The 27,534-nt window shown below is 39.6% G+C and overlaps 1 protein-coding gene across 3 annotated transcripts in view; it reads left to right on the top strand.

Moving 5' to 3' along the window:
* The window catches only part of ptprz1a (protein tyrosine phosphatase receptor type Z1a), a 156,491-nt gene that overhangs the window by 31,302 nt on the left and 97,655 nt on the right, over positions 1 to 27,534 (top strand). For all 3 annotated transcript variants that reach the window (XM_069162122.1, XM_069162121.1, XM_069162123.1), the window contains exon 2: positions 20,345 to 20,407. In XM_069162122.1, the coding sequence (XP_069018223.1) occupies positions 20,345 to 20,407 (63 nt within the window). The remainder of the gene's footprint in view (positions 1 to 20,344; positions 20,408 to 27,534) is intronic.

The following is a 27,534-nucleotide window of genomic DNA, read 5'->3' as shown; positions in this document are numbered from 1 at the left end:
TCCATCAAGAAATTAAACCACTCTCTGCTTGGAAGGAAAGCAGGCAGTCAGTCAATTGCAAAATTAATATATCTGGAAAAGGTGATTGTTAAATACATAGTAAACCTGCTGAAACATGCCAGGCTATGCTGGAATGGTGCCCTCAGTATGGCTCTTAAAGAAATAAAAGTCCAGATTGTCTTCAGATAAACCTGCTATACCCTTCCACTCTTTGTGGTTGGCATTACTCAAACCACCCCCACCCTGCTCAGATCCTTATCCCCTTGGCATGAGGAGCAGAGGGGCAGGGATTCGGGTGGATGTTGAGGGTGGGAAAGGGGGAGGGGGGTTGTCACATTCTGGCATGGGCACCTGTTCTCACCCCCATGGCCTGTGGACGTCCTGGCTCTCCCAGGGCTCAGCTAATCCTCTTATTCAGCGTCCGGCTGGAGGCTGCAGGGCTCCCACAGACTAGAGCGCAGAGCCGTCCACTCTCCGCTGAATAAACACACTGACACAGTTGTGGTCTTTTTCTCTCCGTACAGGCGCTGAGCAAGAGTTCTCCATAGAATCTATTCTATTCACTCACTCCTTTCCAGTAGAACATAAGCATGTAACCTCCCACCCCCCCACCCTGCTCTTTCTGTCCTCATCACCAACCCATCCCTCCTACTCATCCTCAATCACCCTCTCAACTTCACTTCCTTCTATCTTCATCTTAAATCCGTTTTTCTTCCAACTCTTATTGGTCCTCTTTTGCTCTTTAGAGAAAACCTTTTATCTTTAGACATGGTCTAAGGAATATTTTTCTTCAACTGGCAACAACCACAATCCACATTGTGTAGGGTAACTTAATTCCAATGCCACCTTTAGAGGCTCCCAAAACCTTTGGGTTGCTGTCTGACAACAAGGAAATATTATGATTTTCAAAAATTAAATGAATATTATATTACTTTTTGGGCTATTGCCTTGCTAATTACTCAAACATTAGCACAATCTGTGCTCCATTTTTCTTCATCCCTTACTGTTGTGCTGCATCAACAATATTTGGGCCCTTATTAGCAAAAGCAATTTCCAAGCACTGTTTACAGACAGTCAGATCAAAATTATGCCAGTATCCTATTAAAAAAATGACTATAATTCTGAATTCTCTGAATCCTCTTGAATATTAATGTTTTTTATGTTGTTGTTTTTTGATCAATAAGATATGTAAAAATTAACACAAGCAAAAATCATCTCATGTTGCAAGTCACAGCTTTCATGTCTGGCTAATTTTTTTTTTAAATTTGGTGAAATAGGCCTACATCACATCACAGTAGAACTCAGTGTTGACAGTCCAACCTTGGGGGATGAATTCCCAGAGCCCAACCCCGTGAATGGCAGAGGAGATCGACCTCGTTGTGCACCAGTGGTCACCATAAGTAATGTATCTTGGAATACTCACCCACAAAAGTTACTGCCCCTTTGCTCCAGGCACATTACCGTACTGCACTCTGTTCGTGTCCGACAGGAACACTTGGACATTTTTGATTACACCTTGTATTACATAAATCTCAATTTTGACCTAAGAGTGGCGGTAGTCTAAAGGGAGGATCTACAACACTTTCCAAGCTATAGAATGCAGTTTGTTCCATTGCCATATTTTCATATTGTAGCTATAAAGAATGCCACATATAGGGGGACTTTTTGCAAGTAGTTGTAACATTTTCTGCCTAACTGGTGCTTTGTGTCAGACTTACCAAGTGTTTTCATTGTAGTCATTGTCACAAAAGGTTTCAAGGCCATCTCATATGTCAGTTATTGTCTCAAAGCTGCTTTATTCCGTAACTGAAACCTGGAGCATTTGTTGTGTACTTGTTGGATGAGTTGTGTTTGTCTTGCAGCACAGAAAGGAAAACATGGAGTGAAACTGGAGCAGTGAATGCTCATTGAGCCAGTCAGACTGCAGAAGCAATATTTTACCCACACGTCACACAGTGTTTTAAAAAATTACTTTATTAATTGGCACAAAGATATTGTTAATTACAAATTAAATTGTGATAGATTTCCAAAGTTTTACCTGAATTATCTTTTGAATTCGGCCCTTGAATGTCTTTCAAAAATCATTTTGACAGGACTTTTCTTGTCCTTGATATTGGTATATATTTGCAGACGCCTTTCAGTCAGCAGCTGCAGGGTTTCTCCAGGCCGAGTCAGTTATGCACAGTTTAGTAGAAAAGTCAGCTTAAGCGTTCAGATCACTGTACATCGCTGATTTAAAGCAGCAGCACTGTGGATGGATGACAACCAGAGTTTGGAGGAGAAAGATGATCTCGGATGATAATCTTGTTGATACTCAGCTCTGACGGAGAAAAACAGACCAAAATTATGCCTGTCACACACATGGACACACTTTTATACAATTATCACTACAGGGCAAAAATGCGTTGTTGGGCCCATACTGTTATTTCTCTGAAAACCAATCACTGCGTAAGAGCTGAGGTAGTTTTTTAATTAATCAAAGTAAAACATTTTATATTTAACTCTTAAATCAAAAGTGCAAAAAATTACCTTGTACCAGCTTACCAAATATTAATATTTGCTTGTATCTAATTTTTCAATAGTTTTGACTGCTGGTCAGAAAAAAACAAGACATTTAAATACATTTACTTGATCTTCAGGGAATAATTATGGATAGCTTTCACTAACTTGTGAAATTTTATGCACCAAACAATTAGCAATTGAAAAAACCTGAAATGAAAATAATTGTTAGTTGCAGGCTTCTGCACCTGTGTAATGGAAGATGGAAGATGGAGATGTGTACTACCTTACTAAAGATATTTCATAGTTTGAATTAATACACACAAAAATTCTATTCTATATTCTATTCTTGAAAAAACTACACACGCGCGCGCGCGTGCACACACACACACACACACACACACACACACACACACACACACACACACACACACACGTGCACAACCAAACAAATAGACTGTAATAAACCCTTGCTTAGATACTGTCCAGGGAGCAGACAGGTGTTTCATGTCAGAGCTGCTGTTTACACTGTCTGGTTTCCATTTCCACCTAAACAAAAAGAGAGCTCACAGGAGGAGGAAGAGGAGGAGAATGAGGATGGAATTGTAGATAACTTCCCATTTTCAATATTTATGTCAACACAACTTTTACCTGTGACTTTATAGTCAGAACATTGCTGTGGTGTCTTGAAAGATAATAGTCTGTTGGTCAGTCTACCACTTTGGTCCCAACTAAAAAACATTTGAGCAACTATTTGATGGATTGCCATGCAATACGAGTGTGGATTAGAAAGTTCCAAGAATGCCCCTGTTGTGAAAACGGTGCAAAGCACAGTGACATGCACAGAGCACAAAGGAGCTATATACCCTTTGTGAGTAAGTAATTCAAGTTTTATCGCTTGATCAAAATAAGCACCTGAGTTACACAATGTTTTGTCAGCAGTGGTCCGTGTGCATCTGCAATTTCTTTACACATATGAAACTTGAGCTGCACACCATTCGTGTAACAGGAGCATTCTATGAGCTTTCTGATCTACCCTTGTATTCTTCCGGACCTCAGCGCTGCTTTTGATACGATTGATCATACGATCTTATTACAGAGATTAGAAGACGTTACGAAGATTAAAATAACTGCATTAGATTGGTTCAAATCCTACTTATCAGATAGATTCCAATTTGTCCATGTCAACAATGAATCTTCCAGACAAACAAGACTTAGTTATGGAGTTCCACAAGGCTTAGTGTTGGGCCCGATACTTTTTTTTACTTTGTACATGCTTCCATTAGGAGATGTCATCAGGAAGCACTGCATAAACTTCCATTGTTATGCAGATGACACTCAGCTATATCTTTCTATAAAACCAGATGAAACTAATCAGTTAGTAAAACTTGAAGCCTGTCTAAAAGACATAAAGGCCTGAATGACCAAAAACTTCCTGCTTCTAAATTCAGACAAAATGGAAGTTATTGTACTTGGTCCTAAACACCTCAGAAACTCTTTCTGTAATCACTTAGTTACTCTAGATGACGTTGTCTTGGCCTCCAGCAAAACTGTGAGGAACCTTGGCGTCACATTTGATGAGGATTTGTCCTTTCGCCACCATATAAAGCAAATCTCCAGAACTGCCTTCTTTCATCTACATAATATTAATAAAATCAGGAAAATTCTTCCTCAGCGTGACACAGAAAAACTCATTCATGCATTTGTTACTTCTAGGCTAGATTATTGTAATTCCTTGCTGTTAGGATGTCCAAATTACTCATTAAAAACCTTGCAGCTGATCCAAAATGCTGCAGCAAGAGTACTGACGGGATTTAGCAAGAGAGATCATATTTCTCCAGTTTTAGCTTCTCTTCACTGGCTTCCTGTGAAATCAAGAATATAATTTAAAATTCTCTTGATGACTTACAAAGCCCTACATGACCAGGCTCCATCATATCTTAGAGATCTTATAGAACCATATAATCCGAGCAGAGCACTTCGCTCTCAGTACGCTGGTCTACTTGTGGTTCCCAGAGTTTCCAGAAGTAGAATGGGAGGCAGAGCCTTCAGTTTTCAGGCTCCTCTCCTGTGGAACCAGCTCCCAGTTTGTGTTCGAGGGACAGAAACCCTCTCTAGCTTTAAGATTAGACTCAAAATTTTCCTTTTTGATAAAGCCTATAGTTAGGGCTGGCTCAGGTAGACCTGAACCAACCCTTAGTTATGCTGTTATAGGCCGAGGCTGCTGGGGGACCTTGTTACATGCTGAGCTTCTTTTCTTCCCTCCTACTCTTTAACTGACTCATACCTCACCATCCTTTTCTCTTCCATAGCTTTTTCTTATTATCTGTTGTCTCCATTGAGTTCCCTCGCTCGCGTAGTTTCTCTTCTTTCTTTTGCAGATGTCCCGTCATGGAGCCGCATGTCTCGGCCCTGCGCTTGTCGTCTCCACCAACAGTTCTTCTCTTCTATCTCTATGCTGTCCTTTTCTCTCTATGTTCTCCTCTCACCCCAACCGGTCGAGGCAGATTGCCGCCCACCTCTGAGCCTGGTTCTGTCAGAGGTTTCTTCCTGTTAAGAGGGAGTTTTTCCTTCCCTCTGTTGGAGGTTTTTCTCCCTTAAAGAGGAGTTTTTTTTTTCCCTACTAGCTTATGTGGGAATTGTTGAATTGTTGGGTTTCTCTGTATAATATTGTAATGTCTTGCTGTAAGGACTTTAATGTGTTAAGTGCCATGAAATAACCTATGTTGTGATTTGGCGCTATATAAATAAAGTTGAATTGAATTGAATTGAATTAAAGTCATTCAGCTGTGGCTTCGCAGGCAGAGCATTCACTAAGTTCAGGATTGGCACATTGATTTTCAGCTCCTCCCATTTACGTGTCAGTTGCTCCTATGGAGTGTATGTGTGATGGGTAAGCAAAGTGTTTGAAAAAAAGTGCTGCGTACATGCAATCCATTTTCAGTTGGTTCACAGTGAGTGAAGCTAACGACTTAGGGGAATGTTTTCACTTGTCCAGTAAAATAGCTATAAATTTACTTTATGATATGCCATGAAATGGATGTGCATACAGTATATCTTGTGCTCTATTGTCATTTAACTACAAGTAACACTTTGCCCAAGTGAGTCCTTTAACTGCCTTCCAAATTGCATACTTTTTCTTTTTACTTTTAGTCTGTATTGCAGCTACCCTTAAAATATGTACTGTTGCATGTAGTATATAAACAATTGGGACATCCTACTTCATTTAAAAAATGCGGCTGGAAATTTGACCCTCCCCGATCATATTCATCGCTATCCCTAGTGTGATATTTGAATTAAAACTAAAAAAGATACAATTTGGAACAAGTAAGCTTTCTTTTAATGCCTCTTCTTTTGCTACTCTTCTTCCTTTTGAGAGTTGCAACCATTAGTGCCACCAACTCCCTCTGAGGTTCAGTCAATGTAGTGTACAATATCTTTCGCCTCCCAGAGAATTGTGGGTCAGAACAGCCAAGAGTAGTATGTTGCCTGCATACTGCAAAACACAGCTGGATGCAGTAGGTCATCCTGGTACTTTTGGCATACTACATTTAACATACTATGTATTAGGACATACTAACCCTGCATTCCGAATTGCATACTATTTCTTTTTACTTTTAGTATGGACTACAGCTTCCCTTAAAACATATATACTGTTGCATGTAGTATGTGTACAATTGGGACATACACACGTGCACAAAATTGTTGGTACCCTTCTGTTGAAGAAAGAAAAACCCACAATGGTCACTGAAATAACTTGAAACTGACAAAAGTAATAATAAATAAAAATGTACTGAAAATTAACTAATGAAAATCAGACATTGCTTTTGAATTGTGGTTCAACAGAATCATTAAAAAAAACAAACTAATGAAAATGGCCATGACAAAAATGATGGTACCTCTAGAAAAGATTGAAAATAATTTGACCATAGGGACATGTTAAACTAAGGTGTGCCCTCTAATTAGCATCACAGGTGTCTTCAAACGTGTAATCAGTCAGTCTGCCTATTTAAAGGGTGAAAAGTAGTCACTGTGCTGTTTGGTATCATGGTGTGTACCACAATGAACATGGACCACAGAAAGCTAAGGAGAGAATTGTCTCAGGAGATTAGAAAGAACATTTAAGACAAGCATGTTAAAGGTAAAGGCTATAAGATCATCTCCAAGCAGCTTGATGTTCCTGTGACTACAGCTGCGCATATTATTCAGAAGTTTAAGGTCCACGGGACTGTAGCCAACCTCCCTGGACGTGGCCGCAAGAGGAAAATTGATGACAAATTGAAGAGACGGATAATACGAATGGTAACCAAAGAGCCCAGAACAACTTCCAAAGAGATTAGAGGTGAACTCCAAGGTCAAGGTACATCAGTGTCAGATCGCACCATCTGTCACAGTTTGAGCCAAAGTGGACTTAATGGAAGACGACCGAGGAGGACACCACTGTTGAAAGCAAATCATAAAAAAGCGAGACTGGAATTTTCCAAAATGCATATTGATAAGCCACAAAGCTTCTGGGAGAATGTCCTTTGGACAGATGAAACAAAACTGGAGCTTTTTGGCAAGTCACATCAGCTCTATGTTCACAGATGCAAAAATTAAGCATACAAAGAAAAGAACGCTCTGAAACATGGAGGAAGCTCGGTTATGTTCTGGGGCTGCTTTGCTGCATCTGGCACAGGGTGTCTTGAATCTGTGCAGGGTACAATGAAATCTCAAGACTATCAAGGCATTCTGGAGCGAAATGTGCTGCCCAGTGTCAGAAAGCTTGGTCTCAGTTGCAGGTCATGGGTCCTCCAACAGGATAATGACCCAAAACACACAGCTAAAAACACCCAAGAACGGCTAAGGTCAAAACATTGGACTATTCTGAAGTGGCCTTCTATGAGCCCTGATCTAAATCCTATTCCTATCCCTATCTGTGGAAAGAGCTGAAACATGCAGTCTGGAGAAGGCACCCTTCAAACCTAAGACAGCTGGAGCAGTTTGCTCACGAGGAGTGGGACAAAATACCTGTTGACAGGTGCAGAAGTCTCATTGAGAGTTACAGAAATCGCTTGATTGCGAATGATTGGCTCAAAAGGTTGTGCAACAAAATATTAAGTTAAGGGTACCATCATTTTTGTCCAGGCCATTTTCATTAGTTTGTTTTTTAAAATGATTCTGTTGAACCACAATTCAAAAGCAATGTCTGATTTTCATTAGTTAATTTTCAGTACATTTTTATTTATTATTATTTTTGTCAGTTTCAAGTTATTTCAGTGACCATTATGGGTTTTTCTTTCTTTAACAGAAGGGTGCCAACAATTTTGTCCACGTGTGTAGTACTTCATCATAAAAATGCGTCTTAAACTTTGACCCACTTCGTCATCTCCGTTGTGATCGGTAGGGCCATGTTTGAAGGAAAAAGAAAAAGGATGCAAGTTGGCTTCCTTTTAATGCCTCTTCTTCTTCTTCTTCTTTTCCTTCTTCTTCTTCTTTTCCTTCTTTTCCTTATTCTTTTCCTTCTTTTTCTTCTTTTCCTTCTTCTTCTCCCCTTCCTCCTTCCTCCTCTTTCTTCCTCCTCCTCCTCCTTCTTCCTTTTGCGAGCAGAGCATTAGCACCACAAACTATTTCGGCGGCTCGGTCGATGTGACATGTCTTCCTCTGCACAAAGGATTGTGGGTCAGAACAGCTCGAGTAGCATGCTGGCCTGCATACTGCAAAAAATAACCGGATGTAGTAGGACATCCTGGTACTTTTTGCATCCTACGTCTAACATACTAAGTATTGGGACATACTAAATAATATGGTATTCTGGATATTGGCATGCATAGTTTTGTCTCACACAGTTGATAATTTTTTGTACTGATGATTTGAATTTGACAAGCATCATGTCCATCTAATACCTTGGGCACACCTGGCTTTAAAATGGTGGAATAAAAGTCACACGGTCTCTAACACCCTGACAGTCTTTCCTTTGGTAGTCAAGCACTAGTTGCTGGTCTCTGAACCAGAACTCCAACTTGAGGTGATATTGATGGGGGTTAGGCATATGACGTTAGTGTTGTCTTTAGGGTTTCGGAGGTGAGCGTCATTGAATTGCAATTGTAGCTCTGCACCAGAAAAATCAATCCACTAGCATGGAGCACCACCCGAATAGCCAGGACAGCAGGACAGCTAGGTGACAGTACAAAGTGAATGGTAAATAGTCAGCACTTATACAGTGGTTTATCACCTTAGTGGACTTTAATCGCTTTACACTGTTTCCCATTCACCCATTCACAAACCAATGGTGTGGACAGGAGGAGCCGGGAACTAAAATGGACATCTTTTGATGAGTGAAAAACCTGCTCTACTATTTGACCCACAGCTGCCCTGAAGGAAGCATAGTCTGAAGCAGAAGCTTACAGTTCACCACCAGCCTATTCATGTTTCTAATTGATTTTCCCCACACTTATGCTGTGTTCCAAATGACATACTTCCCTTAGTAAACTAACAAATAGTGCTCTTACAATGTTAGCACTCTTATATGTATAGTGCAGGAATTGCAACAGGGTAGCGTTATTTCAAATTGCACCCCTTCTTCTTGGACCCCTTCTTCACTGACAGAAATAACCTCAGCATGTGAACATACCACCCACTAAAATATCTGGATCTTTTAACTATTTTGCCCAGAAATTGTTTTGCTTTTTTGCCTTCTGTTTAACACGATAAACCCACTGATTGCTTGTGTCCAGCACCTTTATGTCGGTGGTCCCACCCCTTCCTCTATATAGCCAAGATGTCGACTATTTATGGTGGAAAGTGTCGAGCGTTTCACACTTTGTTTTCACATTTTTGGACTGTTTTTGGTGCATCATCCGGGAACTTGTAGTGCACTGCATGTTTCTGTACTTAACAGTGTAAATGCACTTATGCACTAAAATAGTAAGTGTTAGTATACAAGTACGCCATATGGAATACTGCATTAGTAACCAACTCTGGTCATTGGCAGCTCTATTTCACTAAATGTGAATTTCGCGACTCCAGCGGCAATTGTCAAATGTATTCCTGTGGCCAAAGCGGATGATGTTGAATTCAATTTAAAACTGCTGGCTAAAGCTACTTGTAAAGACAGTAAGATTGTTATTCATGTTGGCGGTGATGACACCCAGTTACGTCAATCGGAGGTCACTAAAATGAATGTGGAATAAGTGTGTAACTTTGCTAAAACAACATTGGACACCTTAGTTTTCTTTGGACCCCTTCTTAATCTGACCAGTGACAACATGTTTAGCCACGTTACATCATTCCACAGCTGGCTGTTGAAGTGGTGTCCAGCAAATGATGTGGGCTTTCGTGACAGTTGGAACACCTTCTAAAGGAAAACCTGGTCTGATTAGGAGAGACGGCATGCATCTCACTTCGGATGGTTCAGCTCTCATATCTAGGAGTATGGCTGAGTTTAAAAACACTCCTAAAGCATGACATCCCAGAGTTGAGGCCTGGACATTCCTCAAGATTCCAGCCGAGGAGTAGCAACGTCCCATTCAATTTTATCTGTCAACCACCCAAGACCTAAACTTAGTTATGACTCATTTGAAAGTCTTACTCCTAGTCTCTCACACCTGAACTGGAAAATGCAAAAAACAGTTGTCTTTGTAGATGTTTATCACCTACCTGCCAGCCTGAATTCACTAACTTTTTATCTGATTTAGTGCTTAGTACAGATAAAGTGATTGATTATAGTGGGTAACTTTAACATTTATGTTGATGTGAACAATTAAAGCCTCAGTTCTGCCTTCAGTTCACAAAGGCTGGAATGATATGCCTACCTTGCGATTCGATATATCATGATACTTGAGGTGCCGATTTGATATGTATTGCAATTTTTTAAATATTGAAAATTGTGATTCGATTATTGTGATTTATTTTGTTAACACTAGACTAGGGGAACAGTTGAATCTTGTACTTCTAGAGACTGTATCATGAAAACAATGGGAAGCCTTTTAATTTCAACAGCATAATGTGCATACTGGATATAAAAGAGATGAGTACTTGAAATTAGTAAAGCACTTGAAAACTGCACACACAACAGAGCCTTTCAATTAATGTCCTTCACAAGTGAAACTGAACTCAAAACTGTCCTTTCAAAACTCTGAACTGCCTATAAAAGTGATTTATAAAATGTGCACTAAATAGTGATTCTTTGACTTCTGACTTAACCCCCCTGTAGAGTTTAGAAACTGCTGTCTCTGAAAAAACTACTTGATGGAATAAAGTACAGCTGCTCCATGGTGTAAACCATATTTACTAACAAATGTTTTCCACCACGTTGTATGGACAAAAGTCTTTGCATATAAAATGAACAACTGACTTTATGATGCATTAAGCTTTCCCTGACCTGCTGCTGCTTGTTTATTCAGTGTTTAGTCCAGGGTCTCCTGAATTGCTGCTGCAACAGTTTGATTAGCTAACGCCGCATTTAGCTCTGGATGGAGTTTGCATACAGCTTTAGACATGTGTAACTCCACTTTTCCAGGTAAGTAATGAAATCCAAAGTGTTTCCATACTCGGGATTTATAAATGTGGGGGTGCCGGTTGTATCCCCGATAAACTCTTTTTGTTTGAATTGGGTTTTTACTGAAACATATGACCTCAGTAGTCATGTATCACAAACTACGAACAGGAAATACACTGCGTCATCTGCTGGATAAGAGCGGTAATGCAGTAAATGCTTTCCACACCGATCAACATTAAAGGAAGCAATTGAATTTGAAATGTATCGATTCAGGGATTAAAAACGATTGGAAAATTGTAAAGATTCAATTCAATTCAATTCAATTCAACTTTATTTATATAGCGCCAAATCACAACATAGGCTATTTCATGGCACTTAACACATTAACGTCCTTACAGCAAGACGTTACAATATTATACAGAGAAACCCAACAATTCAACAATTCCCACATAAGGAATAAAAATAAAAAGATAAAAATCAATACTGTGGTGCTTAATGCTGCTTTCTGAAAATGATGCAATGATTCATGGAAATGTGTCAGGAAGCAAGTTTTTGCTTCATCAGGAGGATTAGTTCCCTTAGGGTAATTTTGTATACAGAAATAGAAGCATTGAGTCCTCTCGCTTGATTTCAATTATGTTTCTAAAGTTTAATCTTTAGATGCTGGGATTAAACTTTCTGCACTTAAACTATGTTGAAATAGAGGACTGGATTGCTCTGTGACCAACTACACTCACTAAAAAGTGAGTGACAGGTTTGCCCTCATTTTGAACATGAGCATATCATTCCATATTTTTACAAGCAACATCCCTGACACTGACAATATCCAGTTTTTTTTCATCTTAGAAGCCATGTTGTTTTATATTTTAGTTTAAAATAACAATATCAAGCGTTTGACTTTAAACCATGTAGAAAGTCCTCTTATTTGCTTTCTCCAGTGAAATTCTCCTATATATTAAAACCCACCCTGCAGGAAGTTTCTAATTTTTAAAGTGACTGTGATTTCATCTTTAGTCATAAACACTTCCTCTTTAGCAGTCTTAAATACAATTAGATTACTGGCAACTTTCCCGGGAAACAACTGCTTTTCACCATAACTTTGCTTCCTGTATAAACGTCTTTAGATTGAAGACTTGAGGAACTAAGGGTGCCCTCCTTGAGGTGACATCTTCCCTCTCCAGACCATGAAACATGTAATCCTGGATTAGACCGCTAACATCCAGAGCTCAGCAGGAAAAAGTATTCCACAGCAGTAGACCTCATCTCCTAATTTATTGCAGATTAATGCTTGACAGACCACAACAAGGTCAGGTACACAATACAATTGAGAAGGAGGCTGTAACTCAAATGGATTCTAACCTTTATCTTGGTTTGAAGTTAGTTTCACTGACTTACTTTGTGATTCAATGAAGTCTGTGAGGATATATGACATTTTAGTCCTATGTACTCATACCTTAATGGATTCAACACAAGAGCTCCAACACTGATGTGGATAATCCCTGGCTCATTTGGTGATCCAGTTCATCCCAAAGTCACGGATTTGCTCTGTGGAGGACAGTAAAGTTCTTCCACACCAAAATGGTAACAAAAAAATTTGTAAAATGTGTAAAAGGTTTTTCTGTGGTTCTGCTGCATTGGTTTAGGTTAGGTTAGGTAGTTACTTTATTAATCCCCAAGGGGAAATTATTTCGCTACAGCAGCATACAGGAAGCAATAAGATAATAATAGAATAATAAAAAGCAATAAAATAGCAGTAAAAAAATATTAAATATAAAATGCACAGTATATACAGTACATAAAGTACAGTATATATCTATATATATTATATACAAACAACCAAGAAACACAGACAACAGTGTTATTGTTGTGTGATGGATTTTGCCAGAGGTGAGTTATTGTATATTATATATTGTATATTGTATATTGCATCGATTGTTTTGATCTTCTGATTTTCTTTCTTGATCTTGAGGGTATTCTGACTCCAACATTAAAAAGGTAATGCACTCTTTTAAGATTTCCCTTCACTGAACCAAGGGGCTTATATGTGTCTATGAAACTTGACAGAACACATGGGGCTCTTTATTATACCCGTTGCAAAGTGACGGGGCTCACAATGCAAGTGCCTTTGCCAGTTTAAGATAAGTGTGGTTGTCTTTTTTTTCAGTGCCCATGTTGTTTAAATTGCAAATGGAGCCCATCTGAGACCCCATGGTCTAAAAATGCAGTGTAGTCAGATGCAGTGTTGGTACATTGCTATCTTAAGGCAGCTGAAAGTGGTGGTGTGAGCGTCCAACAAAAAGTCAATAATGTAGTATTTTACTGTTAGTTTAAGGGCACATTATTAAGATAATAATATATGCATACATAGGTGGGTGCACAAAACACATCCACTCTGCTTGTTACACACAGGAAAACGGAGCAGTTCAATAACACGCAGAAGACTGAAAATACAAAATGTACAATGCCAAAGATTATTTTTGTATAAATTTGTTAGCCCAATCTCTGCACAAGCAGATTCGTTTCCTCTGCAGGGATGGTGTTTCCTCCCACTACTTGGCAATTTCACATATATAATAGCTATGTACTATGGAGCACGCACACCTATGGGGAATGGAAGATGATATTCTTATAGGTTTAATTCCCACATGGTGATTAATTAAGAGACCCCTTTAAACCAGGTGCCTTAGTTTGCACTCTATCTTTAACAAGTATCTGTGTTAAACTAGCATATGTGGATTTAGAAATGCTTTCAATGCACTTGCACCACACGCTTCAGACTATGTACTAAACATTTTTTTTATTTATTGTAGTCCACAGTATTGCTGCCCTGTTGTGTCTTTTTCTGCTTCGTATACTGGATTATTTAAGAATTTATGATATTCACTTTTATTATTTAACAACATACACAGCGAGGCTCCTAATGGCCATGATTAACCATTACATTTTTCAATTAGCATGACTATAGACTTTGGTGTTGTTTTGTGGTTTTATAGTTTTGTATATTTGCAAGACAAAATAACAATTAATTCTTGTAGTAGCTCATGAAAGGCAATTTTCATTAAGTATTGGATTTTTAACAAACATACACGGAGTAGACAGAAACAGGCCTAAAAGGACAGTGATGCTGTACTTGACCACCGTAGTACTACACAGCATTTGCCATTTAAGTTTACTGTTATAACATTTGCTAATTAGCAGTAAAAAAAAAAAAGTACAGATAACAATGATGGGAAAATCATTCGTTCTGTGGGTATATAGTCATAAGCCAATCTGACAAATTAAAGTGGAGATGGTCAATTTTAACCAGATGGTGATGCTATATAAAAATGTTAAGTGATCACAAAGTTTATTACAATCTAAGGAGGGATGGGAATGTCTGATATTTCAAGAGACAGGATTACAAACCACTGAGTGTCACACGCTAACAGTTGTAATAGCTGTTCTTAAAGCACTTTGCTCACATTTTCCACTGTTATTGTGTGAATCCACTTTGCCCTTCAGTATGATTGACTGCTTAGAAAAAAATATTTTAACCGTGTTACTGATAAATCAAACCATTCTAAGCTTCTTTTTTTTTTTTTCAAACTTGCCAAGAAAGAAAAACCTGAGGCAAATATTTTTTTTTGATGGCAGCATTTTTTATGAACCATGGCAGCTCTGGAAAAAACTTAATGCAGAAAGGTGCTCGCAGGTGTAAAAAAAAATAAATTAAAATCTTGCATAGATACCTACCATACCCTGGCCTTTATTCACAGCTACTGTAGGGCTTGAAAGTCTGTGAACCGTTTAGATTTTGCTTTCCTTCTGCCTAAATATTTCCTACAAAACATCAGAATTATTTTTGAATGTACATAAAGAATCAAATTATGCAAGTGAGACTAAAATACTTGGATGTATGTTTATTGAGGATAATGATTCAATATTCAATGTATTTTGCCTTAATAATACTTGAAACTTTGCTTTCAGTGTGACCCCTAGCAACTATCCATCAGTCCTGCACATTAAATATGAGGAATTTTGGCCCATTCCTCCATGCAGAACTGCTACAACTCTGGGTAGTGGTGGATTTTTTTTCACATGAACGTTTCACTTCAGTTCCTTCTTCAACCTTTTTATTGGTTTAAGATTAGGACTTTGACTTGGTCATTCCAAAACAAGAACTAGATTTTTCTACAATGGTCGATGTCTTGCTGCATAACCTACTTTCCATTGAGATTCAAAGACAGATGCCCTGACATTTTTTCTATAGAATCTGCTGGTATATTTCAGAATTTGTTGTTCCATCCATGATGGAGAGACATTTTTGCACAGATGCAGCAAACCAAGCCCAAACCATAATAGTACCACCACAATGTTTCACAGATGGGATAAGGTTCTTAAACTGGACTGCAGTGTCTTCCTTTTTTCAAACATAACAGTTTTCATTGTAACGAAAACGGTCTGGTCTGTCCCTAAAACAATTTTTCCAATAGCCTTATGGCTTCCCTGTGATCTTAAGTAAACTGCGGACAGGAACCATATAGTTGACTCCTGAACATTAACATTATCCAATGTGAGAGAGGCCTTCCAATTTACTCTTGGTTCCTTAGAGGCCGAGCAGCCTATTGCACTACTTACTCTTGGAGTAATGTTTGTCAGTTGAAGAGGGTAACAATGCTCTTGAATTTCTTCCAATCGTACAGTCTGTCTGACTGTGGATTTGTGGACTCCCAACTCTTCATAGTTGTTTTTTTTAACCTTTGTTAGCCTGATTAGCATCAGCAAATCTTTTCTCACTTCAACAAAAATGTGTTGTGAAGATCACTGCTTTTTTTTTTTTTTTCAAAAATGAAACAGGGCGCCCATTCTTACAAAATTATCATTTCATTGACGGGAAACACCTGACTCTAATTTTACCTTCAAATTAACTGCTAATCCTGGATGGCCACATACTTTTCCCACTCAGATATGTAGTATGGGATTATTTTCCTCAATGGAAAAATTATTAAATATAATATTTGGGCCTCATTTGTCTAATTCTGTTCCCCTCATCTACTTTTAGGACTTGTGTGAATATCTGATGATGTTTTGGGTCATATTCAAATGTTGAAAACTTTCAAGCACCACAGTAGTATGAGCTGATCCTGGAATACAACTATGGTAAAACGTTTTTTGTAAAAATGGCCGCAGGTTCGTTTTCCCCATCAGAAAAAAAAACATCAATGAATTCCCAACATTTTTCTCACTATTGTGGCAGTTTCTAAAAACCCATCACATCACTTTATTTCCTCTTCTTGACATGTGACCTCTGTTCTTTGTTTCACAGTACAGTCCTTGGACCTCTGTTATGATAATGAGGTGTTGCTTTCTAATGGCCCCACTGGGTGTCAACTGCACTTCATTACCATGACAGATGCCTGCACAGCTGCTTGGTTTAATGATGTCACCTCCAGACATCACACCACACAGGATCTCATTACATGTTTGACTGATATAGCTAGAATGATCCAAGTTGGTCAGCAAGGACATTGCAGATCAGTAAACTGTATGATATGCACAAGGCCATGAACTCATTTATTTGAAGGACAAATGGCTGTGCTTTCTGAGTTTGGGTTTGTTGCATATCAACATTTCAGTTGTTTGCTTGTTTTGGGACAAATTATGTTAAAACATTCCATGCAGAGTAGGTATTTATGGCATGACTTCACCTACCACCAAGGTGATTGGAAAAGGGAAAAAGTCTGAGAAGGTCCAAATTCCACCAACCCGTGTAGTAACTGTACTGTCAGATCAACATAAAGCCTTCATCAGAAACATCATAAATCACACCAGAAATAACTTTTGATATAAATGAGTGTATGAAGCATACAAAATATTGGACAACCTGTGACATACATATACTGTACACCTCATAGATGAAGCGAATAACGTTGGTTATAGGAGTCTTACCAACATTACATGTTAGTGTTTTAGATTGAGTATATTAGATGGTAAGGGTGTTTTTGTAGTCAATGGGCACATGTAAAAATCTAAGCAGCTTTGACAAGGGGCCAATCGTTATGGCCAGAAATGGGTTGGAGTATCTCTAAAAGATAGTAGGGTGCTTCTGGTCAGCAGGTTTGAGTGCCTCCCAGCTGTGGTACAAGGAGAGCAGCAGCTCCAACTCACAACTCACAGAACTGAAAATATCTCCTTCTAATTTCTTGGTGCCAAATAGCTCGGGGCACCTTCAGATGTCTTGTATAGTCCAAGCCTCAGCAGATTGGAAATGTTTTGGAAAAATACAGAGGACCAACAACAAAATGATCAGAATGTTTTGGTCCATGAATATGTAAGCCAACTGCGTACGCACACATTGTTCACCTGAGTATATTATCATGTGGCTTAAGGCCAGTCAGCTTTTCAGTAAGAGGTAGAGAAGCAGTGACAGCACATTTGGTCCAAGGCAAGTGTATCCTAAGGACATTATTTAAGCTAGTAGAGGAGGGTTTAACCAAAAATGTGTCAATATAATGTCGCAATTTATAAATGTGTTTGTTGCAAGTTTTTCAAAACATACAATACAATGAAACGCGGTATTGTATACATGACAAAACCATATGAAGTTGGAGCTTACATGTTGTAAAAGGTTGCTTCACCCGTCAGTCGAATAAATATACCCTAAAGATACTCTTATGTGGAGAATATTGGTAGATTAAGGTGCTGACCATGAACTGCAACATTCCTGGTTCCAGTCCAGCTTGCTGTTGGCCTTCATGTCTTTTTAGTCGAACAATAATTTTCAAAATGTTTCATGAAAGCACTCTACTGAGTTTGTTTTTGTAGAGAGAAGTTGGGGTTTTCCTCATCACAGCCTAAAATACCTGCAACAATGAAAGAAATGTGAGGACCGACTTTGACACTGAGTTGTGTAGGTTGTCCCTTGGACTGTGCAAATTATAGGGTAATCTTTAACTCTATTAACCCTAGGCTATTTTCAGGGTAATTTGACTCCCTTTACTTTTAGGTTCATATCTTGGTAGCTAGCCATGCATGCTATGCTGTGTTTTGTTTTGTTTTTTAGTACAGTGTAGGCTATCCAACTCTTGCATAATTTGTTTTAATAAAACTTAAAAAATCTTTGAATAGTAGTGTTTAATATCAAGGGAACAAATATTTGTATCTTATGAAATTGTTGTTTTACATGTATCTCATCACAGAATGCTGGAAGTAGAGATATACTTTCATAATTTTGTAGAAGAGATATCTGAAACATGTTTGTGGGATACTCAGTGATTGAGTAATTTGAAAAATGATGTGCCTAGTGCCTGACAGGAAATTATTTTGTTTTATTCAGCTATATCTTACACATCTTTTGACCAGAACTTTTGTATCATTGCTATTAAAAGCATATGTCATTTATCTTTGGAAAAATTATATTTCGGGGCATTTAATGCCATATTCAACAGTGACATTTGAGATTGACAGGATATGAGGAGAAAAAGAGCAAATGGATGGCCCGGGTGCTCAGAGCCCCAAAAAAGGGACTTCAGGACCTATTCCCTAGTTGTTGTGTGCATGGAGATGGAGCTACATGCTGAGCGTAGCACTGATTAAATTTGATTAAAGTCGGTTTTCTCTAACTGTTTGTTCCCAGACAATGCACCGGCATCTTTGGAAAGCTCAAGTCGTGCAGTTTCATAGGATAATTGCTGCATATCTGTGATGAATACTTGCTGTGCTATTCAACCAAGCAGAAGCGATGGGAATTTGGACGCAATTTGCGTCTATCGTGTTCTCAGGGTTAAGGGCTAATTTTGGACTAAATTGTCACGGGCTGGAACTGCTATGACACCATTATGGCAAATTGGTGTTGGCTGATGGGTTGGGCCACAATAGCTTCACTACTTGTACATAAATATGGCAAAATAATTTGGCCACATGACACATAATTTTTCCTTTCATTAGTTACAACCTGTAGTTGACCATCTGCTGTGAAAAGTTTTCTAAGAAGTAGCATATCAGAACTGTATATTATCAAGATTGAGTTTATTTCAAGTTAACAAATGAGAACAGTTCCCCTTAGCTTCATAAGCAATAGTCCACATGCTGTATATAGCAAGCTCCCTCAAAATGTTTAAATATACATTTTCACCTCCAGGATCTTTGCCAGGCACACAGAGAACGTGGATACATACTGTAGATTGAAAAGAAGAATCTACAGTCATTAAAGTCGTAGTCATGCTTTAAGGCTGAACTTTGGCACTTTGGGCGCTTTAATTAAAGTCAGCACCGACATCAGTCACTATACAGTCTATGGTCCCTCCTCTACCCTCCTCCCTCTGCTGCCGCATCACAGCAGCTGACAGCAGTAATGAAATTTTAATACATTTTACAAACTAATCTGAATTCGGCAAGCATACATTTCTTTGTTCACTGTTTTGGTCCTACCTTCATACTCTGCTCTAGTGTTCGATCATCGTCACTGTCACACACACAGACTCGTGGTGTCGCATGCTCTCTCTTCCGCATGCTTGCCCTCACCAGCATTCTGCTTAGGCTGTGAAAAAGCACTTGGGTGGTGTACCTAAGTGTACAAAGGCAGGGCAAACCATGTTTCCTGGGATCAGTTTGCTGTGGAAGAGAGGCTCGACTACTCCCCTGCAATTGTCTGTGGCGCCCTGAGCACCGTTCGCCTTTTGTAAAAGTTTGTTAATATTAAATGTCTTGCGTGTCCAAATCACACCAAATTTTCCCCTCTGTTCCCTACCAGTACACTCACCAAGTTTGAAGCAGATGGGACGAATGGTTACAGAGATATGCGAGGGACAAAATTACAAATGTACATACATACAGACAGAAATTTCTACAATTAGATATATACTGAGTGGAACAGACACTGGGACATTTTTAGTTGTAGAACAGTTGAAAATATGTAGGTTTCTTTGGGGGCAACTTTTCAGCTTTGTAATCTCAGTGAGGACTTGGTGTTGAGCAGCAAATCAAATACAATCAAACCATTCAACTGTTAAACCATAAAATGCATTAAAGTTTAACCCACAAATAAATATGTCTGCCCAGGAATTCAAAAAGACACTTGTCTGGCTAATTCGTGTCTGTAAAACTTTTTACAATCTCACAATATCAAAAATGGAAATGAATTTAAGTGATGTGTCTAATTGCATAAAAAGGTTGATTGTTACCTGGACTTATAAAGGCGAAGGCATGGCTAAATATTAGTGAAGCTAAATTGTTTTTATTAACGTTGAGGATAGACTTTACATTTTGATTTGTATATAACATAAATGTGTATATGAGAATAGATTACATCTGATACATCAAATAAGCTTCCTTGAAACCTTCATATGAACATGTTTCAGTGACTGACTCTTTTTCTTTCTCTTGCAGCTGAAGGATATGCCTACAGGAATCAACGCAAGTTCTCAGAAGACATTGACTGGTCATATGCAGGTGAGTTTCACATTTCACATCAATTAGTGGTGACACAATGAAAACATTGGAAGCCACTTCAGTGCACTGTACCATATATTAGATGGACTGCATGTAGCACATTCCTTACCTTACATGTAAAACTACAGTAACATTCTTTCAGTCAAAAGGTTGAGAGATTTTGGTTGTTAAGTAATGTCTATGTGTTAAGCTTGTTACGGTTGTACATGCTGCTCCTTTTACTTAATACCTGATACACTGCAGAAATAAAGGAAAATGGTGTTATGCTGAGTTTGATCAACCTCAAGGTCAGCACAGGTCAGCGAGGTGGTTGTGCCTCAGAAACTGTTCCCTGGTCAACTTCACAACCTTTAGGAGCTTAAGGGGAGACCCCTACAGCTCACTGTATAAAGTATCTAGATGATACTTCTTTGTCTGAAAAAAACTACTCTTGTGGCAGGGGGATATTGACACAACTCATGTATTAGCAGAGTTCCACTTGCATTTCGCTATCATTTGGAATAACTGCATGTTGCCTTGATTGTTTGTTATACGGTACGGTGTATGGTGGTCATTGTTTATTATTTAAAGGCTGTTCCAAAACAGACCGTTATGGGAACATTACACATTAGCAAATTCATATTTTAGATAATCCCAGCCAGAGTACATGAACAGGCATCATGGCAATAACTTGCATTTAATGTTCTCTGCTGTTATAAATGGGCAAAATCCATTTCTGTTACAAAATGGATTCAGTATTAAAGTATTTTAGTGTATGACTTATTCATAACAGTCAGCTGACTTTTTTTTAAAAATGAATGGGTTTTATCAGTTTTTGCAATTACAGTATTGATATCCTCTTTTAGTGTTTGTGAAAGTCTCAAAACAGTGATTTCTTGGCAACCGCTGCTCACCTTTGAAAGAGAACCCTTGAGATTTGAATGACTCCATGACCATTTTTCAGCGCGATACTCAGAACATAAATTTTCATTTTTTTGCTTCACTGCTGGTATGGCTCTAAATATAGATAAATCCTCTATATTCTTTGTTCTTTTCTTTTTGTTTCATCTTGTGGCTATAATGAACACTTTAGCCTGTAGGAAACATTCAGAAGTATTTTAGGATACTTGCAATTACAAATCAACACAATCTTGACAAGGAAAAGTATGATTTAGTGCTCATTCTTAAACAGTTAACTGCTGCTCTCAATCCTCAGCAAACTCTGCCAAAGCAATAGACTATCCCCTAATCCCTGCAGTACAGTGATGTGTTACTCTAGTTTCTGAAGAGCAGGCCAGACTGTAATGAGTCATTTGAAAATATATTTCAGGAAATTATGCTTTCTCTGTGAAAAACCACATCAATCCAAATTTAGCGACTTTAGTCTAAATTTGTGATTTCCATGTGAATGCACAGTTTACTTGATCTTCCTGAGCATGAAGAAAGCTTAACATAATAAACACAAGTTTTATCAGTTGTATTCTTATCAATCTAGTAGCCATGGGTAATTTGTCCCAAAAGGGAACGTGAGCACTGACCTCTCATTTAGAGTAGGATGTTCATTTCAACACTGTCAGATGAAATAAAAAACAACAACAACATTTTGTAGTTTTGAGCAGATGTTTTCCATTGTTGTTCATTGTTTTTTGTCCAGATTAGCTCTTAAGGATTTAAAAAAAAATGGTGTTCTGTGACTTAACAGTTTAGCGATGAATTTTTCATGTAGGATCGATGATGAAAACAGCAAAAATGAACATGTTAATATCTTGTTTTGATGGAGAAGTAATGGTATTGGTAGTCATATGAAGCAGGTATGAACTTTTGGCTTTGATCAACATTGCCAAAGTATGCAGGCACAAGTCATACTACACTGCTCAAAGAAATAAAGGGAACAACACATCCTAGATCTCAATGAATGAAATATTGCAGTTGAAAATCTTTATTCATTACATAGTGGAATGTGTTGAGAACAAAATAACATAAGAATGATCAATGGAAATCAAAATCATTATCCCATGGAGGTCTGGATTCAGAATCATACTCAAAATAAAGGTGGAAAAATCAGATCACAGGCTGATCCAACTTCTGTGGAAATTCCTCAAGACAAGTCAAAATGAGGCTCAGTAGTGTGTGTGGCCTCCACGTGCCTGTATCACTCCCTACAACGCCTGGGCATGCTCCTGATGAGACGACGGATGTTCTCCTGAGGGATCTCCTCCCAGACCTGGATCAAAGTATCAGTCAACTTCTGGACAGTATGTGGCGTTGGTGGATGGAACGAGACATGATGTCCCAGATGTGCTGGATTGGATTCAGGTCTGGGGAACGGGCAGGCCAGTCCATAGCATCAATGCCTTCATCATGCAGGAACTGCTGACACACTCCAGCCACATGAGGCCGAGCATTGTCATGCATCAGAAGGAACCCAGGGCCCACTGCACCAGCATATGGTCTGACAATGGGTCTGAGGATCTCATCCTGGTACGTAATACCTAGTACCTAGTAATTGCCGAGATTGGGGATCTCGTCTGACGTTAAGGTGAGCGTATTGCGTCACTTCCTGTCTACAACCATTGTGACTGGTGTTACTTCTTTCTGCTATTTCAGCTTCTTTTCCTGAATTATACGTATCTTACTCTCTCCACACTTTTTCTAATCTCAAGTTAAAACTCACGCTTGCCCTTCTTGAGCAATTCTACTGTTAAATCTTTGACCAACGTTCACTTAACTTGGCGTTTTGGTACTGCTAGCTTAGCAGTTAGCAATGGCTTCCCTCTCTCCCTCCACCTCTTCTTGTTTTTCCTGCTCAGTGTGTGACATGTTTAGTTACAACCCTTAATGATAATGCTACCTGTAATAAATGTAGTGTAGTCAGGGCTCTGGAGGCCAGGGTCATAAAATTAGAATCGCAGCTGTGCATGCTAAATAACCAGCTAGCCGTAGGAGCTTCTCAGGGAGCTGCCCAGGGCTGCAGGCTTAGTTAGCCGGTCCCCTGCAGCACCCGGACAGCTGGGCGGCTGGGTGACAGTACGACGGCGGCATAGTCCCAAGCAGAAGCCCATGGTTCACCACCGACCCCTTCACGTCTCCAACCGATTTTCCCCACTCGGTGAAACACCCGCTGAGAAACCAACCCTGGTTATTGGAGACTCTATTTTGCGGAACGTGAAGTTAGCGAAACCAGCGGCCCATAGTCAGATGCCTTCCCGGAGCCAGAGTCAGATGCCCTCCCGGGGCCAGAGTCAGATGCCTTCCCGGGGCCAGAGTCAGATGCCTTCCCGGGGCCAGAGTCAGATGCCCTCCCGGGGCCAGAGTCAGATGCCCTCCCGGGGCCAGAGTCAGATGCCTTCCCGGGGCCAGAGTCAGATGCCTTCCCGGGGCCAGAGTCAGATGCCCTCCCGGGGCCAGAGTCAGATGGCCTCCCGGGGCCAGAGTCAGATGTCTTCCCGGGGCCAGAGTCAGATGCCCTCCCGGGGCCAGAGTCAGATGCCCTCCCGGGGCCAGAGTCAGATGCCTTCCCGGGGCCAGAGTCAGATGCCCTCCCGGGGCCAGAGTCAGATGGCCTCCCGGGGCCAGAGTCAGATGCCTTCCCGGGGCCAGAGTCAGATGCCCTCCCGGGGCCAGAGTCAGATGCCCTCCCGGGGCCAGAGTCAGATGTCTTCCCGGGGCCAGAGTCAGATGCCCTCCCGGGGCCAGAGTCAGATGTCTTCCCGGGGCCAGAGCGGGCGACATTGAATCAAACCTGAAACTGCTGGCTAAGACTAATCGTAAATACAGTCAGATTGTTATTAACGTCGGCAGTAACGACACCCGGTTACGCCAATCGGAGGTCACTAAAGTTAATGTTGAATCGGTGTGCAACTTTTCAAAAACAATGTCGGACTCCGTAGTTTTCTCTGGACCCCTTCCTAACCGGACCAGTGATGATATGTTTAGCCGTACGTCTTCACTTCACCGCTGGTTGTCGAGGTGGTGTCCCGCTAACAATATGGGCTTCATTGACAATTGGAATACTTTCTGGGGAAAACCTGGTCTGATCCAGAGAGACGGCATCCATCCTATTTTGGATGGTGCAGCTCTTCTTTCTGGAAATATGGCCATGTCTCTTAACAGCCCTAAAACCTGACATCCCAGAGTTGAGGCCAGGACGCAGAGCTGCAGTCTTACAGCTCCTCTGCAGCTTCTTTAGAGCTGTCACTCACCCAAAACATTCAACATCCTACAGAGGTTGTGTCTGTAACCAGACAACCTATATTTAAAAAAAACTCAAGAAAAGATGTATCAATAAAAATGTAATAAAAATTGATCCGACCAAATGAATGGATCAAAAAAAAAAATCTGACAATTAAAAGCGGACTATTAAATATCAGATCTCTCTCTCATCTAAATCTCTGTTAGTAAATGACTTGATAACTGATCATCAGATTGATTTACTCTGTCTCACAGAGGCCTGGCTGCAACAGGAAGAATATGTTAGTATTAATGAAGCAACTCCTCCCAGTCATATTAATTATCATATTCCTAGAGATTCAGGCTGAGGAGGAGGAGGAGGAGGAGGAGTGGCAGCAATCTTCCACTCAAGTTTAGCAATTAATCCAAAGCCGAAACTTAGTTATAATTCATTTGAGAGTCTGACTCTTTGTCTCTCACACCCAAACTTGAAAGCAGAGAAACCAATTCTATCTGTTGTTGTTGTTTATCGCCCACCTGGTCCTTATTCAGAGTTTCTAACTGAATTCTCTGACTTTTTTTTTTTATCAGATTTAGTGCTGAGTTCAGATAAAGTGATGATAGTGGGAGACTTTAACATTCATGTTGACGTGGACAACGACAGCCTCAGCTCTACTTTTAGCTCATTATTAGATTTTATAGGCTTTTCTCAGAATGTAAATAAACGCCATCACCGTGGTAACCACACCCTCGATCTGGTTCTGTCATATGGCATGGAAACTGAACATTTTATTGTATTTCCTCAAAACCCTGTTTTGTCGGACCACTTCTTATTAACATTTGAAGTTACATTAATGGACTACACAGCATGTGGGAATAAATCCCACTACAATAGATGTCTGTCAGATGATGCCGTGGCCAAGTTTAAGGAAGCAGTTACATGCTTATCCTCTTCGATGCCGTGTGTTAAAGCAGTGGAAGGCATCTATGTTGATCTTAGTCCCACACAAGTGGATCATCTGGTAGAAAACACTGCAGTATCTCTGCGCACAACTCCAGATAATGTTGCCCCACTGAAGAAGAGAGTAATGAACCAGAGGAAGTTGTCTCTGTGGTACAACTCAGAACTACACTCTGCTAGGCAGGCGACTAGAAAGCTGGAAAGGAAATGGCGTTCCACTAATTTAGAAGAATTTCACCTGGCCTAGAAGGATAGTCTAATATTATATAAGAAAGCTCTTCGTAAGGCCAGAACCTTATATTATTCATCATTAATAGAGGAAAACAAGAACAACCCCAGGTTTCTTTTCAGCACTGTAACCAGGCTGACAAAGAGTCACAGTTCTGTTGAGCCCTCTATTCCTTCAGCTCTCAGCAGTAATGACTAATTCTTTACTAATAACATTCTTACTATTAGGGAGAGAATCGGGCCAACCCTTCCTGCCACCGTCACTGATGTGATGTTAAGCACAGCAGCCCTGGAAGCAACTGTAGGACCAGATGTATACTTGGAAAATTTCTCTCCTGTTGAGCTCTCTGAGTTAACTAGAATTATTTCTTCATCTGGATCCTCTAGCTGTCTGTTAGATCCCATCACAACTAAACTTTTTGAGGAAGTCTTCCCTTTAATTAATACTTCCATATTAGATCAGATCAACCTATCTATTGTCACCGGCTATGTACCGCAGGCTTTTAAAGTGGCTGTAATTAAACCTTTACTTAAAAAGCAGACTCAAGATCCAGCTGTTTTAGGAAACTATAGACCAATTTCCAACCTGACATTTATTTCTAAAATCCTTGAAAAAGTTGTTGCAAATCAACTTTGTTATCGTTTACAAAGGAATGATCTGTTTGAAGATTTTCAGTCAGGTTTTAGAGTTCATCATAGCACGGAAACAGCTCTGGTGAAAGTTACTAATGACCTTTTATTAGCCTCATATAATGGACTCGTCTCTGTACTTGTTCTTCTGGACCTCAGTGCTGCTTTTGATACGATTGATCATACGATCTTATTACAGAGATTAGAAGACGTTACGAGGATTAAAGGAACTGCATTAGATTGGTTCAAATCCTACTTATCAGATAGATTCCAGTTTGTCCATGTCAACAATGAATCTTCCAGACAAACAAGAGCGAGTTATGGAGTTCCACAAGGCTCAGTGTTAGGCCCAATACTTTTTACTTTGTACATGCTTCCATTAGGAGATGTCATCAGGAAGCACTGCATAAACTTCCATTGTTATGCAGATGACACTCAGCTATATCTTTCTATAAAACCAGATGAAACTAATCAGTTAGTAAAACTTGAAGCCTGTCTAAAAGACATAAAGGCCTGAATGACCAAAAACTTCCTGCTTCTAAATTCAGACAAAACGGAAGTTATTGTACTTGGTCCTAAACACCTCAGAAACTCTTTCTGTAATCACTTAGTTACTCCAGATGATGTTGTCTTGGCCTCCAGCAAAACTGTGAGGAACCTTGGAGTCATCTTTGATGAGGATTTGTCCTTTAGACACCATATAAAGCAAATCTCCAGAACTGCCTTCTTTCATCGACGTAATATTAATAAAATCAGGAAAATCCTTCCTCAGCGTGACACAGAAAAACTCATTCATGCGTTTGTTACTTCTAGGCTAGATTATTGTAATTCCTTGTTGTTAGGATGTCCAAATTACTCATTAAAAACCTTGCAGCTGATCCAAAATGCTGCAGCAAGAGTACTGACGGGATTTAGCAAGAGAGATCATATTTCTCCAGTTTTAGCTTCTCTTCACTGGCTTCCTGTGAAATCAAGAATATAATTTAAAATTCTCTTGATGACTTACAAAGCCCTACATGACCAGGCTCCATCATATCCTAGAGATCTTATAGAACCATATAATCCGAGCAGAGCACTTCGCTCTCAGTACGCTGGTCTACTTGTGGTTCCCAGAGTTTCCAGAAGTAGAATGGGAGGCAGAGCCTTCAGTTTTCAGGCT

Source organism: Embiotoca jacksoni, unplaced genomic scaffold, assembly GCF_022577435.1.
Source record: "Embiotoca jacksoni isolate LCO1_2020_lvr unplaced genomic scaffold, fEmbJac1.0.p SCAF_3, whole genome shotgun sequence".
Classification (NCBI taxonomy): Eukaryota; Metazoa; Chordata; class Actinopteri; family Embiotocidae; genus Embiotoca; species Embiotoca jacksoni.
This window is presented reverse-complemented; position numbering and strand designations above follow the sequence as displayed.